This window comes from Rhodnius prolixus, unplaced genomic scaffold (assembly GCF_049639745.1).
Source record: "Rhodnius prolixus isolate KJV_2025 unplaced genomic scaffold, Rpr scaffold_11, whole genome shotgun sequence".
NCBI classification, from domain to species: domain Eukaryota; kingdom Metazoa; phylum Arthropoda; class Insecta; order Hemiptera; family Reduviidae; genus Rhodnius; species Rhodnius prolixus.
In genome coordinates, this window is record NW_027411625.1 from 17,447,167 (window position 1) to 17,462,094 (window position 14,928).

General features: G+C 32.4%; 1 protein-coding gene across 3 annotated transcripts in view; it reads left to right on the forward strand.

The window, feature by feature from the left end:
- slgA (proline dehydrogenase slgA) overlaps nucleotides 1-14,656 on the forward strand; it is a 62,679-nt gene extending 48,023 nt beyond the window's left edge. For 2 of the 3 annotated variants that reach the window (XM_074138824.1, XM_074138825.1), the window contains one exon: nucleotides 1,206-14,656. In XM_074138824.1, the coding sequence (XP_073994925.1) occupies nucleotides 1,206-1,411 (206 nt within the window). In that variant the 3' untranslated portion in view covers nucleotides 1,412-14,656. The remainder of the gene's footprint in view (nucleotides 1-1,205) is intronic. The other variant, XR_012461519.1, reaches the window with a different exon arrangement.
- The last annotated feature ends 272 nt before the right edge of the window (nucleotides 14,657-14,928 follow it).

Sequence of the window (14,928 nt, forward strand, 5' to 3'; positions counted from 1 at the left end):
GGCACCGCAGCCAAAAAAAAAGCCTAATTGTGCCTTCCCCTTTGAACCTAGTAAACGAAACCTCCCCTACTAAAGAGGTTGAGGGCTTTCTCTACTAGTTCTTTTAAGCGCTATTATCTGCTTTGGCCTCAAAGATCCAAAGGTTTCATAGCGCAACCAATTGATTACAACGCAATCGAACAAGAGAGAGATCGTTTCCTCCTCTTCCTGACACAATCTTCGCAACGGTCCCAAGCTAATAAGCCCCATCTTTAACAGATACTTCCTGAACCTACCATGTCCTGTGGAGTAGGCCTATGATCAGAGTAATCTGATTTCTGCCCAAGCACAGAGTCACTTTGGCTCTTTGTTTACACAGCTAAGGTCTTGCTGTTTTAACCCCAGGACACTTCGCCCAGTTCTCACCAGATCCAGCCTCTGAGAGTCACACGAACTGCACGCTTGGTGATTCCCAGGCAGTAGGGGCACTGCTAAGGACCAACAGGCAGACCAGTCTCTGATTAGAGCCTTGATGACCGTCTGTTGTTCAGTCTTCCTCCACCACACTACCTCACAAAGGGAAAGGGATAGACAGAATCAAAGGAGGGATAGAAGCAAGGATTAGCAGAGGGGGTATGCCACCACTATGCCCCGTGTAAATGTATTGGGGTGTTACAGCGTATGTTGCTCAAGTCTATATTAGGCTGGGATTCCGCAGGGACGCCAAGTTCCCTGAAGAAGTGGCTAATCCACTCCCTCGTACGGGGTACTTTAAGGAAATCTGTTAAATTAAATTTTTAAAAAAAAGATTGCTGAAATTTTCTAGAAACTGATTCGCAGCAATTTGCATGAAACTTTGGAATGCCTAATTGCTTTAAATTCCAATTTATCTCTTTTGTATGACATTTAAAAAAAAATAAAATAAACAATAAGATTATATATTTCAAATAGATAGATATTTTTCAAAGAGAATTATTGTGGTGGACATGTTTACCTCAATAATTAAAACCATACTTGCCAAGCTTAGTATTGGCGCTTATATGTGGCGGAGAATATAACGTATCCTACGCACTTACTAAATGGCATAACAATTATAGAATAACAGTTCCATACCAACGTATTGGCGGTAAAAAAAAAAATCCTTATTTGCAAATTTGTCAGTTAAGCAATAATTATAGTCGTGTGAATGGTCATACCAGATTTATTAAATTTTTATCATGTTTCAGGTCAAGCTGGTTATTCCGCTTATAAATATATCCCTTACGGGCCGGTCAACGAAGTACTTCCATATCTGTCAAGACGTGCCCAGGAAAACAAAGGTATCTTAAAGAAAATACAAAAAGAGAAAAGCCTGCTGTTGAAGGAACTCGGTAGAAGATTGGCTAAAGGACAAATATTCTACATGCCTAAAGGAAGATATACGCCTGTTTGAAGCGGCACAAAGTATTTTAAAATAATAAAAATAAAATAAAAATAGGCTTTTTACAGTAAATAAAATTATTAAAGTAAATATGAAATCAAATAAGAAAACACTTTGTACACATTAACAATGTTACACTGGAAAATAAAAAAACAAAAAAAGAGGTAAATAAAGTGCAGATGCTTTAAAAATAATGATAGAAAATTCATAGAAATTCTTAATTTATTTAAATAAATTCTTGAATAAATTGTGGAATCTCAACTCAAATTATAAAATTATTTGTTCCGTTTGTTTATATTTTATTTTTGTTTTGTTATTGTTTGTAATTTCTAGAAATTAAATTACTTCAGAATTTACATTACACTGAGCGGAAGGCCTTTTGCAACCCCTTAAAATTCATGTCTTCTGGGCAGCAGAATCTTAAGATGATGCCACTTGATGGGCATGGTTTTGTTTGTAGCTATTAAATGAAATAGTTGCTATCCTTTATTCTCTATTCGAACTCAGTATTAAATCTCTTTTAATAAACTCTTTTTAACCAAATTAAACCTTTTTTTAACCAACTGTATTTTCGTAATTTAGAAAATCTGAACTATTTTCTTCTCACATTATCTTTTTTAAAATTATCACCTCATTTTGGACATTTATTTTCTAAGTTAAAAATGTTGTTAGGTCCGCAGTGTTGGGTTTGACCGGTTTCGGACTTTCATTCGTCATCAGAGGTAGATTAATCTGTTAGTGTAGAGAGTTTAACTTATTTGCTGATGCATTTGAATAGTTTCGGTGTGCCTGTCACGGATGTACTTAAAAAATGAAAAGTGCTACAAAATTATCCAAAATTAAATAAAGGGATTTCATTTTAGATAAAAATGATTCATGTAGCTGACAGTGAGTAAAATATTTGGGCTTTTCTGCTGGAAAGAGATTTAAATATAATTTATCAAGACAGTTTTTAACCATTTATTCAAAGGAAGTGAGAGTAAAAATGTCAAACGGTAGATTTGTAAAAACATAAAAAGTTTAGTCGTTACTCCAGTGAGTTCGTATAATGATTAAAAATGTACACATTAACCAAATAGGTAAAGGCCATAACTCATGGATGAACGAGTAGCATACAAATTAAAAGATCTCTTATTTTTATTTTTTCCTCAAATAACAGAATTGAAAGTTGCTTTAGCTTTATAATTATTGAAGTTTCTTACGCTATACTTATCACTGTTTTTAGTTTCAACAGAAAGAGGTATATATATATACAATATATATATCTTAATGATAAGAGTATTAATATTCTCTCAAAACAATTATTTTAAGCCTATTGAATTGCCTAAATGTTTGTATTTCTCTGCAAATAAGAATTTATGATTTAAATTAATAAATAAAAACAACAAAATTAACTTATTCTCTGTATTTTGCTTTTTGTTTTAAATTCTTGATTATTGTTATTTGCCAAGTTCAAGCTTCCATGATATTTGCCTAAAGGCTCGTATTTACTAATTTTTTTTTTTTTTTTTTTTTCTCATACTGGTATCCCTTAATTAATATTAGGGAAGAAACGATTACATATAGCAATTAAGTAATTTAATACTTTAAATGCGCTTTAATGAGATAAGGTTTGAATCATAATGAAACAAAGGTTGGTTTGGGATGCACGATTTAATTTGTCCTTAGTCCTTCCATTTTATAGAATATTTTCTGTTAAAATATCTTAATTATACCTAACAGGTTTAAATAATTTATTACAGGTAGAACTTGTAAATGAATTACAAATAAGAATTCTCATGTTTTATATTTACCAAACAGGTTCGAATAATGAATGCCCATTACTATTACTACGCACGCGCCCGGTCAACAAAGAGGGTAAATTAACACTTGCTTCGCCTGTGACTTAGGTGTCGGATGTTTTAATAGATTGGCTTTAAGTAGTAAGTTGTGGAACTGTGGTTTAATCTGTCGCTGAAGATCTTTTAAAGATGTTTCTTTGCACGCTGTTCTTTCTACAGAACGTGAGTTCTGTGCTAATTCTTTATTTATTCATTTTCGTTTATTTTTAATAACGGATTTTTAGCAGTTCCCGACAGTCAGGGTTCGCTAAAGGCAATAAATTCTGTGCGTTCCGCTTTAATCCTTAAATTGATGCTGATATTTTCTAGAATTCTGGAAGAATATTTTCTAGTTAGGGAAGAAGGTCTTTTAAGGATCTCAGGAAATGAAGGAGCGGCAGAAGTAGGCGTCACTCTCATTTTTCCTTCTTTAAATCATGAAGCTTCTGTTTTTACAAGCTTTTTTCGGTCAACAAGAACTTAAATTGTTCACTGCCTTCAGTACCGTCAACTGTCAGTCTAAAGGCGACCATGCATTCGGCCTTCCTGCTTCATGAACGATAAAACAATAGTTTTTTATTTTATTTTCATTTTTAATGAAGTTTAAAAACAATAAAAAATCAAAAGTGAATTGTGGCATTTAAAATTTTAGTAATTTTTACATGTAAAATTAGAAATAGTCAAAGAAGGGCATTTTCAAACATTAAGTTTTAGGAAAACAAAAATTGGGTCGAAACTTTTAAAAGTTTCTACCAAAGGGTGTGTAGAAATAACTCGAGAATCTTTTTGGGGAAATTTGGTAACACCCCATATTTTTAATATTATTTTTTTTTAAAAAAAAACTCACCGTTATCTGAGGTATTAAAAAATGGTTATGTAGTATTCGAGGTCTACAAAGTTACTAAGTAAAAAAAAACTCTTGTCTGTGCCAGGTCTATTTTTGTTAAATAGGTATGGTAATACAGTTTTATTAGTAATTTATTTTTTTTATATATTTTAATTTTTTGCGAACAATTTGACTTATATTGTATTATATTTTTATTTTGGCAATTTGGCAATCTTTTGGTTCCTATTTTTTTTTTTCTTTTAAGCATTAAATATGGCATTTTTCAATCAATTGAAATATTTAGAGTGGAAGTATTGCGATTGTTTTCTAATTTTTTTTTATTATTTATTTTCTTGTTTAATTTATTTTATTTTTTATTTATTAATTTTTTTTTTTTTTTGAGCAAAGAAATGTGTTATTTAATACATAAAGTTTTTAATGTGTGTGTTTAAACAGAAAGTCTCAAAAATAAAAAGTCGCAACAAACCTTTAAGTTAGCACTAACTACCTCATCTGAAGTGCGACTTTACTGAATGGGGATTTTGTATTTTCAATGTCTCACGAAAATTATTTCAGGAAAGTGTTATTTGTCTGCATAGATATTTTCAGACTAAGCGAGCGAGTAAGTTCATTGTTTTGTTCAATTTTCAACACGATATGTACAAGTAGATTCTGCCTAAATCCTTTCCAGCACATGTCATTCTTTGAACATCTTGCTAAAGGACCTAATTTCTTGCCAAAATTTAATTTTAATATCAATAAAACATAATGAGCACTCTTTTCTTCTACAGAAAGAAGCCAAGAACAGTAATTCGTTATAAAGTTATTCAGAAATAACTTAAATTGTTTTTTTGTTGTGTCACTCCTAACAAACGCTGGTCTTGAATAAAATAGTTACACATGACTACAGTTTCATTTACGAACAACCAAAAAATCAAATAAAAATTAAGTAGTATTTACAAAAAAAAAAACTGAATGGTTGGCTTGGGATTGTTCCAATGGTTTAACTTATTTATTCGTTTTAAAGTACGGTGGAAAAAAGTATTTAAAATACATTTTACCTCCTCCGTAGTTATTTATTTATTTTATGTAGTTTCAGTTTCTAGTTTTAACGTATTATTTTATTCATTTTTATTAGTCATAGCATTCTGGATAAAATTAGGTCTGGCTCTATGCTATTTTACAAGTATCATGACGGAGCTGCTGAAAAAATAATTCGACAGAAATTGGTGTAGTTTAATTTCAACTCAGGCAATTTTTCATATTAGTTTTTTTACCGGCAATAGGGTTTAGGGGGAGGCCTAAAACATATTTGTATCGTCTTATCAAGATTAAGGTAAAAATGTAATCTCTATAACCGTGTTTGTATAACCAAAGTTGTAAAGAAAGAGATTTTAAAAGTTTATGCTCGCATATTTTTGTCAACATTTAAGGAAGATAGATTATTCATTAAATTATTAATGAAATAATAAAGAACTTAATTGTAAATAAATGAATAATTCCCATTTTTCCGATTGAATAATTAATAATTTTTTTTTAATGCCCTCACATTGGTTTTGGATCAGTCACAATTAATAATAATAACTTCCTAAAAAATTGTAGGTTACCGGCCTTGTTCTTGGTTAAAATACAAAACCATCAGTCCATCGGCCAGCAATAATCTAATCTCATGGAATTAATAATATTAGAATAAAAATCGGTCATAAACACAAGGAAATAACTCCATAAGGAGAAATATTTAAAACTAACAAAACAGATCGTCTTAAAAGTGTTTATCAGTTCTGTATCACACATAAACATCAAGAAAACATATTTCTGTTTGCCTAATGTGATAACATCATATTTCTTATATGCTTATTTTCTTGAAACAACCAGTTAAACAAGATATACATAAATCCTGATCTTAGTATGTTTTATGTGAATGATCTTAAAAAGACTACTAATAAAAAGATCATAATCTAAAACAAACATTGATAATGCTGAGAAGGACTTGTACGGAATATTCTTGACTGTACGGTTTCAAGTTAAATTGCCTGGTTAACTTTAATATGATTCGTCTCTGGGGATCCGGCGTCGAACACATTAATGTTAAGGTGGAGCATTGAATTTAGAAAATAAAACTAAAATTAATCTTCTTTCCGTCCAATTCAAGCTCTCCTGCTTTTTTTAACCTATTTAAAAACATTTAACCTTTTTTTCCGTATAAAAACGTTTCCCTTCATGGAAACTTCTGGAATGCAACGTTCTACCTAAAAAAAACTGCCAGTAGAAGGTCTAACGTCTCTTGACATTGACCGTTACTTTGTTACTGATACTCATATAACTTGAGTTTATTGTTGTTGTAAAAGAATCTACTCCAACCAAGTTTCGTAGTTAAATCCGTAAGTGCAGCTACATACATTCTGATAGATATACTTACGTTCAGACCAACGGAGATGCAGAAGGTGCTGATAATAGGAAAGAATTAAGTGCCTACAACTATACATACAGGCAAAATAGTATACAGGGTGAACCAGTAAGTAATGCCCATAGGCCTACTGTGTATGGTTCATCTAAAGTGAAGTTCAATGAAGTATTGGCCAATTTCATAATTTTCACTGTTCTTGAGTGGTCACTTTAATTTTTTTTTCTAAAATCATTACTTTTTTGCAATAATAACATTAATGTGTTCGACGCCGGATCCCCAGAGACGAATCATATTAAAGTTAACCAGGCAATTTAACTTGAAACCGTACAGTCAAGAATATTCCGTACAAGTCCTTCTCAGCATTATCAATGTTTGTTTTAGATTATGATCTTCTTATTAGTCCGAATTCGATTCTGACGACAATATTAGAAAGACAGATAAATTTTCTAAAAATTGACACCATTTCGAAGCATAAGTAATTCTCCGAACAGCCTCAATCTTCCTCCGGATGCTGGAAAAACAAAAGTAATCGAAATTTTTAAGAAAATTCATTAGGCCCTTACGTGATCATTATCCGACCTAGATGCTGGCACTTTTTACAAAAGTTTCCTTGTTTAATGGGCTTTCAAACGGTATATCACTTTCCAGAATTCCTTTTATCTTCGTATGAGAAATTACGTTTGTTTTGCAAGTAAACGTGTTCACGAGCACTCAACAGTGTTAGTTTATCAAGTTGTTCAATTCATTGAAAACTCTTTTAGATGGACCAGTAGTCAATTTTTACAAATTGCATTAAAAAAAAAAAAAATTAAACTCTCTGAAATATTTGAGAAAATGTTAGGAAACTGATAGGGGTTTCATGAGGACCACTGGTTTTGACAATGATTATGAAAACTACATAAAAAATTATGAAAAATGGCGTTAATCCCGTATCGATATCCTTTATTTGTCGAGTTATTTAAGATCAAAGTTACAAAATTATCTATTCATGATCGGTTTTCAATACTAATTTTCCACTAGAAATACACCTTTTGGGAGGTCCTCTGACTGAAAAAAATGTTATTTGTGACGCAAAGAACAAAAATAATAATAATTGAAGATTTAAAAAAAATGTAGTGTAATGTAATGGTTGTGGGTGAATCAGGATAAACTTGTTTTGTCATCAAATAAAAGCAACCATCACATCATGTTAATGTACCCCGAATGCAAGGACTTCTTGACCTATGATTACGGTAAGAATATCTTGCCAAGGATGGTCGGGTGTTGGTCTAGTGGTCAAGTTCGTAGCTTTGTAAGAGGAAGATCCCCAGTTCGAATCCCGCGTATGACTACATTTTATTAAAAAAGTATTAAGAATGTGAATGACTGCATACGTGAGATTCGAACTGAGGATCTCTTATTTACGAAGCCACGCTCTTGACCATTAGACCAACACACTGGCAAGTTATTCTTACCATAATCATAGGTCAAGAAGTCTGGCGTACGGGGTATATTATCATGATGTGATGATTGCTTTTATTTGATGATAAAATAAATGTATTTTGATTCACTCAACCATTACATTGCACTACATTTTTTAAAATCTTCAATTATTATTTTTTTTGTTCTTTGCGTCACAAATAAAATTTTTTGCAGTCAGAGGACTTCACAAAACGTGTATTTCTGGTGGAAAATTAATATTTCTACCTCTTTTTCGGCGGCCTGGTGGGTTCCATTCTAGCAATGCTTTGGAAACTCTGCTATCTGGCATTCTCTTCAGATGGCCAAACCAACCAAGTTTCCTGCGATCAATCTCTTCTAGCACTGATTTTTTTCTCTCTACAATTCTTCTTAGAGTTTCTTCTTCTTTCAGTGCGAGATTTCCTGGCCGATCGTCTCCAGAAATCCATTTCTGACGCCGCTATTTTTTTCTGTAATTTCTTACTAATAGTCCAGAGTTGGCCGTCATATATTCGGTTTCGTCAAATCTGTTTCCCGTCATATATTCGGTTTTGATAAAATTGATTTCTAGACTCCACTTTGCATATTCTTCCTTTAGCTTCCTCAGCATACTCGTATAATTGATATCTTCCTCATCTTGTGCAATCAGAACCTGATCATCAGCGAAGAGTAGGTTAGAGAGGTATAATCCTTCTCCGATCTGAATTCCCATTTTGCTGCACTTCCTAGTCCACTCCTTCAAACTCATGTCGAGGTAAATCTTAAACAGTGACTTCCAACAACCATGAAGAATTCCTTTGCTTGTGGGAAAATATTCAGAGATCCTCGTGCCCACTCTTACCGCGCATCCATTCTCATCATAAATTTCTTCGTAATGCGGGTTACAGATTCACTGATACCAGGATGTTTGAAGAGCGCAGCTGTGACCTGGGTGCACTATGTACAGGTACAATATGACCTGTGACCTGGGACCTTTTTAAGGTCTATGAAAAGCAATTTTGTAGGGATGTCTTTATCAATACGCTTCTCTAACAGAAGTCGGAGCGTAAAGATCTGATCAATGCTTGATCTACCAGCTGTAAAGCCACACTGAATGAGGTCTTAAACTTGTATTCTATACGATCCTTAATTAGCCGGCTAAGCTCTTTCATAACAGAATTTATGACACAAATTCCCCTATAATTCGTACATACATTCCGATCTCCCTTTTAAAATTTTATATAAGATGCCCTACTTTCATTTCTTGCGGAATATTTTGTCCCTTAAATATAGAATATAACCATTTTGTCAGCAGGGTATTAACCTTATTGCCCCATACTTCAATAGCTCCATATGTATTACACAAGGACCCGTGGATTTCCCATTTTTCCCTTGTTCTACTACCTCTCCCACCTCCTCCAAAATTGTACTCTCCTCGGACTCCATCAGTGCATCTTCAAACATAAACTGAGCTCTTTCTTCCTTTAGCAACCCATTGAAATATTCAAACCATTCCTCCACTCTGATTAGCTCTACATTTATTTGACTTTTTGTGTTATCTCTCAAATTCTTTAACACCTCCCAATATTCCTTTTGCTAAATCCTAGACGACTGTTAATTCCAGCGCAGGTTCTTTCCCATTCTTCCTTTTTCAGAGCTCTTATTTTCTTATTTAAATCCTTTTTGAAATTCACATATTCCCTTCTGTTTCTTTTTTTGAACTTAGCCATTTCCTGTGCGCTTCTCTTTTCCTTTCTACTCCTTCCAAAATATCCTAACTCATCCATTTGTTCTTATTTATTTATTTATTATCTTTGATTTTATCCGTTGTTGCATGCATATTTTTTATATTCCTGACCAGTTTCGGACTTTCATCCATCATCAGAGGTAGATTTAGATCTAGAGGTAGCAGAAGTTTAGCAGATATTTTGACTTCACTTAAGTTACCGTCTCGCACTACTCTTGCTTATTCATTTATTTGCTTTATTTTTAGAGAAACATGTAGGATTTATAGGCAATGTTGCAAGAGGTTCGTTTTGCTGGTTCTGAACATTATTTTAGTAAGTTTTCAGCACAGATGTGTGTTTTTTAGTGGATCTGTTTTGATACAATGATGTACTACGTGTGAAAACAGATTAGAATAAAAAAAGAAGTACAATTTTAATATTATAGTTTTCCGTTGTGAATAAAATTATATTCTCCAAATCGATTTAGCGTGAAGGAATTTAATAAAATAAAACGTTCCTCAAATTGGCAAAAATAAATAATTCATCAGTACATGGACAGTTCTGAAACCAGGTTTAACTATTTAAATGCAGTTTTAAGTTTAGAAATGCTAGGAGTATTCAATCGTAAATGGGAAACATACAAAGCAACATAACCTTAGTTTTCGATTATTGTTATTTTTATTTTGCAATGTAAGGCACTTCAACTCAACTTCCAAGATCAGTGGCGCCCAGAGCTTTTTTCTGTGCACTGACAAAACTGTCTATGACCAGTGTGCTGTAAGAAGCTTCCAGGAAGAGAAAGTCTAAGGGTCAGCAGCTGGATTTGAACCGGCATCGCCGTATGGGAATCCAGTACGCTAATCGCTGAGCGAATCCTTTCCCTTATTGTTTACCAACAACGCTTACGCTCTGATGATTATGAAAACTTAGCGAACTTGATGGATATGTAAAGTTCGGTGTATAAATTAGGGAGAAAAAACGAAAAGGTACATGTTACGCGAAGTGACATCAAAAAGCTCAATACCGTCGCAAACACAACAGATTATGTGAAACGAAACTAGTTGATCGTCCTCCCCCCCCCCCCCATCAAAATCATCAAGAAGGTTTAGGATAAAATTTTGGATTAGTACCTCAAAAGTTTCTAAATGTGAACATAACTGATTGACTGCGCTACAGTCCAAGTATTGAATAGTTTAGATCTAAACCAATTTAAGTTCATCAAAAGTAGATTTTAGTGCTCAATGTTGCAGAGTTGACTATTAATTTATTTGAAAAATGCTATATTTTGGTTACATTTGTTTATTGTTAGGTTCCTTTTTTTAAAATTTAGATGTTTAAAAAGTATTATTTTTTGGTACAGTATTCTTTTCCAGTTTTCAGAATTTCTTGTTTATTTAAAATTTGTTTATTAAATAGCAATAAAATTGCACCCGTTTTTTAATTGGAACGCTTTGTAATGCAAAAAAGAGGCGTTATTAAAAGTTTTAATGTCTGTGTTTATTAACTACTCTAGATTTGTATTTATTTATTTATTTAACTTTTGTTTGGGTTCGTTATTTTATTTTATTTATTTTTAGAAATTTGTTTTTGTCTATGATTTGTAAAAAAAAAAAATGTAAAATTTCTTATTTTATGTAAAAAAAAATTTTTTTACAGCAAGTATTTTTTAAAATACAAGAATTGGAAATGAATAAAATTACAAACATATGTTGAATGTAATTAAATGTGTCGCATTTTTTTTATTATTTTTTTTTTTTCTTCAATGTTGAACTGAAATAAAAAATAATTACACCTAAAAATATGTTTTTTTTAAACTAGTTTAGTGGAAGTTTTACTTGTAGGTGAAAACTATTACAATGCTTTCTCTATTCATTGTCGGGTTTGTTGACATTGTAGGTTGGGTTCCTCGTTGATTCGGTTCTTTGACTTTTTAAAAAAATTCCGAACTGTGATAACAGCATCTGTGAAAATATTAAATTTTCTCACATAAACAGTATGGCTTTTTAGAAGGACAGATGGTATTCAGACAGAAGTGAATCAACTATAGTTGGGTATAACAAGAGGTTCCTTCAAGTTTTTTCCTTTAGTCTGGCGGGAGGTTTTTTATCATGTTAGAATAAAACTTTTTTGGAATCTAATAAAGATTAACTTTTTTCGAGTAGTTATTAGTAAAGGTCGAAATTTATGAAAATCCTAAAGAAAGAATGGTAAATAATAAATGACTACCTCCTTGCAGATCCGAAAACCTCATCGACATTTTCTTAAATTAACTTTTTTTTTTCTGCAACTGAAGGTGTTGTTTAATCGTGTTACAAACAATAATCACTCATCTCATGAGTTCGCCAGTAAATTTTCTACTTAAGCATGTTCACTTTTTTTTTAAGAAGTGCTTTCAAACGGGTGTTTAAAGACAATTTCGGCAAGTTTCATTCTTCTGGCTGCTAAGTGTGGAGGAATAGGCTTATGCATTATATATCCTCATTTTATCATTGTCATAAAAAGAGGTAGCGGATAGCGGCTTCTGCAGGTGGTTCCTCGTGAAGTACATGATGGCAGCTCTGAGCCTTTTTTTTTCTAGAGTGCTTAAAGGTTCGTAAGTCCTTAATTGTTACAAAAAGATACTTTTTTAAACAATCGTCATTCAGTAGATGACATGAACAATTTCCCCTTCAAGTTAAAATCAACAAAAGCACCACCTGTTGTACTGTATTTTCCCAGTAGTGACATCGAAACTAATAATATATCGTAAAACACAGTCTTGATACTCTAAAAAAGCTCTACTAGAACTGTTTGAAGCAGACAGAATATGTATACAGAAACACTAAAGAATATTAGATTATTATGAGGTATTTATTAAATTATTATGATGTATTTACATCCGAATTATGTAGAAAAAGTTTTGCTTAGTTAAAAAAAGTGCTAATTTTTTAGTTAAAAAATCGGCAACTGTTCACGAGCTGATATTTCTATTTTAAGTTTACTTATCGCAGACGTAACTTTCCGATTTTTAGCAGAATTATTATCTTATAAAGAAAACAAGGTACTTGACGTTCAAACAATGGCTGAATCAGTGAAACCAACCGTCATGATCAGCGTACCTGTTTCTTGTGATCCTAACCAGTTTTGGATTTTATCCTGAATTTTTTATTCTGAATTTTATTGAATCATCAGGAAGTGAAATAAATAACTTTTCACAAACCTGATGATTCAGTCTCTTCAGGATAGACAAAAAACAGAAATCGTTTGCAATCTTAAAAACAAAATCATGCTATGAGGGTGAAATCCCTAAGATTGTCAAGCATTGCAGATCCAATTATGTGAATATTTTGCACCTGCTAAAAGAATTTTGAAAAATCTTGGCTGTAACTTAATGATGTATTTTTTCTTAGCTCCAAGATTTCCTTTTTCCGAAATGGTACCACCAGTGGTGGGGATTTTCCAGTGGCTGGATTTCGGCTTGTGACAGTAGGTGCCGAATTTTGCTTAAGCACTCGAAAGATTCTTTTGAAGAAGAAATATAAATAAAAGATCATTGACTTAAAACTCCTACTTTAAAAAAAAAAAAAAAATGGAATTTCTGTTGTGCCCTGGTAACCTGGCCGAATCATAACAGAGGCCGGGCTTGATGTCTTTTTCAAATCCACCCAATAACTTCCTGAGCTTCTCTGAACATATATTCTAACATTTTTGAAATCACCCTATCTTGTCGGCAATAAGGACCGGAATTCATGAAAGACTTGGAATTCTGGATAGCTCCCGGAAATGTCACATGTCTCCTATCCTCCCCAATTGACCAGAAGTTTATAAATTTGAATGCAAATTCAATACTATGCGAGATGGATATTTTGACAAAAGTTTATGTCTCCAATTTACTAATGGGCTGTTTAGGTGTACGATCTTGCGTAATACAACGGCTAATGCTGCGCCTTTACTTGTGCTTGGATAGGTAGCATTCCTGTAAAGTCCACCTTTTTTCTGTAGTCATAGCGCACTGTAAATGTTTATGTAACCTTCGCCGGATCAGGGATATCTTCGCCTTCGATTTCAAACTGTCACTTCATATCCTTGCACAGGGAATCACCTTTTCATTTTATCAAACGTTTCACTTTCAGTGAGGTTCAGATGCATTTCTCTCGCCGTACCTTCATCAAGCTACATAATCTATTGTTTCTTGCATCTAACTTTGCTTTTTTCACTATTAATACAATGTCATCCGCAAATTCTTAGTGCTGACCTAAATAACCTGGGATTCATTTATCCACTGACGGCGACCGTTCGGGAGTACACTCGGACCATAAAAACGTTTTAAAACTGTCCGGTAGGACAGTTGTATAAGGGTTGTTTATTTAAACACTTTAAATAAAAGCGAATAAATAAATACATTTTCGGACTTAAGGGAGAGAAAGTAATAAGAAAAAAAAGGAAAAATATTGCTAAGATGCTTTGTATAAAGGGAACGCTTGTGAACTCCACACAAGCTGGGTGCTAATTTGTTCAAAAGGCATTTTTGTGTTTTTTTCTTTACCTAAGTATTTAATAATTTTAAGTGTTGGAAATTAAGCAGTATTAATATAACAAAAAAAAAAAGATTTTTTTTAGATCTAATGAAAATTTCAGTTATTAGAAATTATATAATTAATTAATACAATGAAATTAACCATTTCATAATTGTATGTGAAATTCTGATAGTAAGTTTTTTTAAGGAACTATTTGTTTACAAAATTTTGTGAAAACAAGTTAATGTCCAATATATTTCTTTTGTATTCACTTTTATGTTTTGCTTTAGTTTTTAAAATGTTATTACTTTTTGTAAAATTTTCCTGATATGGCCAGCTACTTAATTGCGAAATTCATGTTTTCAATGTTAAGCCAATTCTAGTAAATAAATATCGAAAAAAAAACAAATCTGTACAAGAAAAAGTTGAACATCTCTTTTACTGCTATAATTTTTTGTATTTTTAATTTTTCAGTTTTTCTAATAATTATTTAGTAATTATTTCCTATTCCCAAGTATTCACAGATATAACAAAATAAAATAAAAATCTGTTATGAAATCAACCACTTTCTTTTAATCCAACTCTCAAAGTTCTCAATAATACAAACAAATTTATATTGTCAGGCAAGCGTGATGTACTACCACAACCTCCTTAATACATTAACGTAAGCGTCACGGTAGCCGAGTCTTAGAAGTGAGACCTACAAGGCTAGCTATTGTGGTACTGTGATACTGGACTTAGGTTTTATTGTGTGTTTAGCATGAGAACTTAGTAGTTAAGTATGATTGCTAGTCGCCTCCGTCCACGACACCTAATTGGTAGTTAAACGTAAAG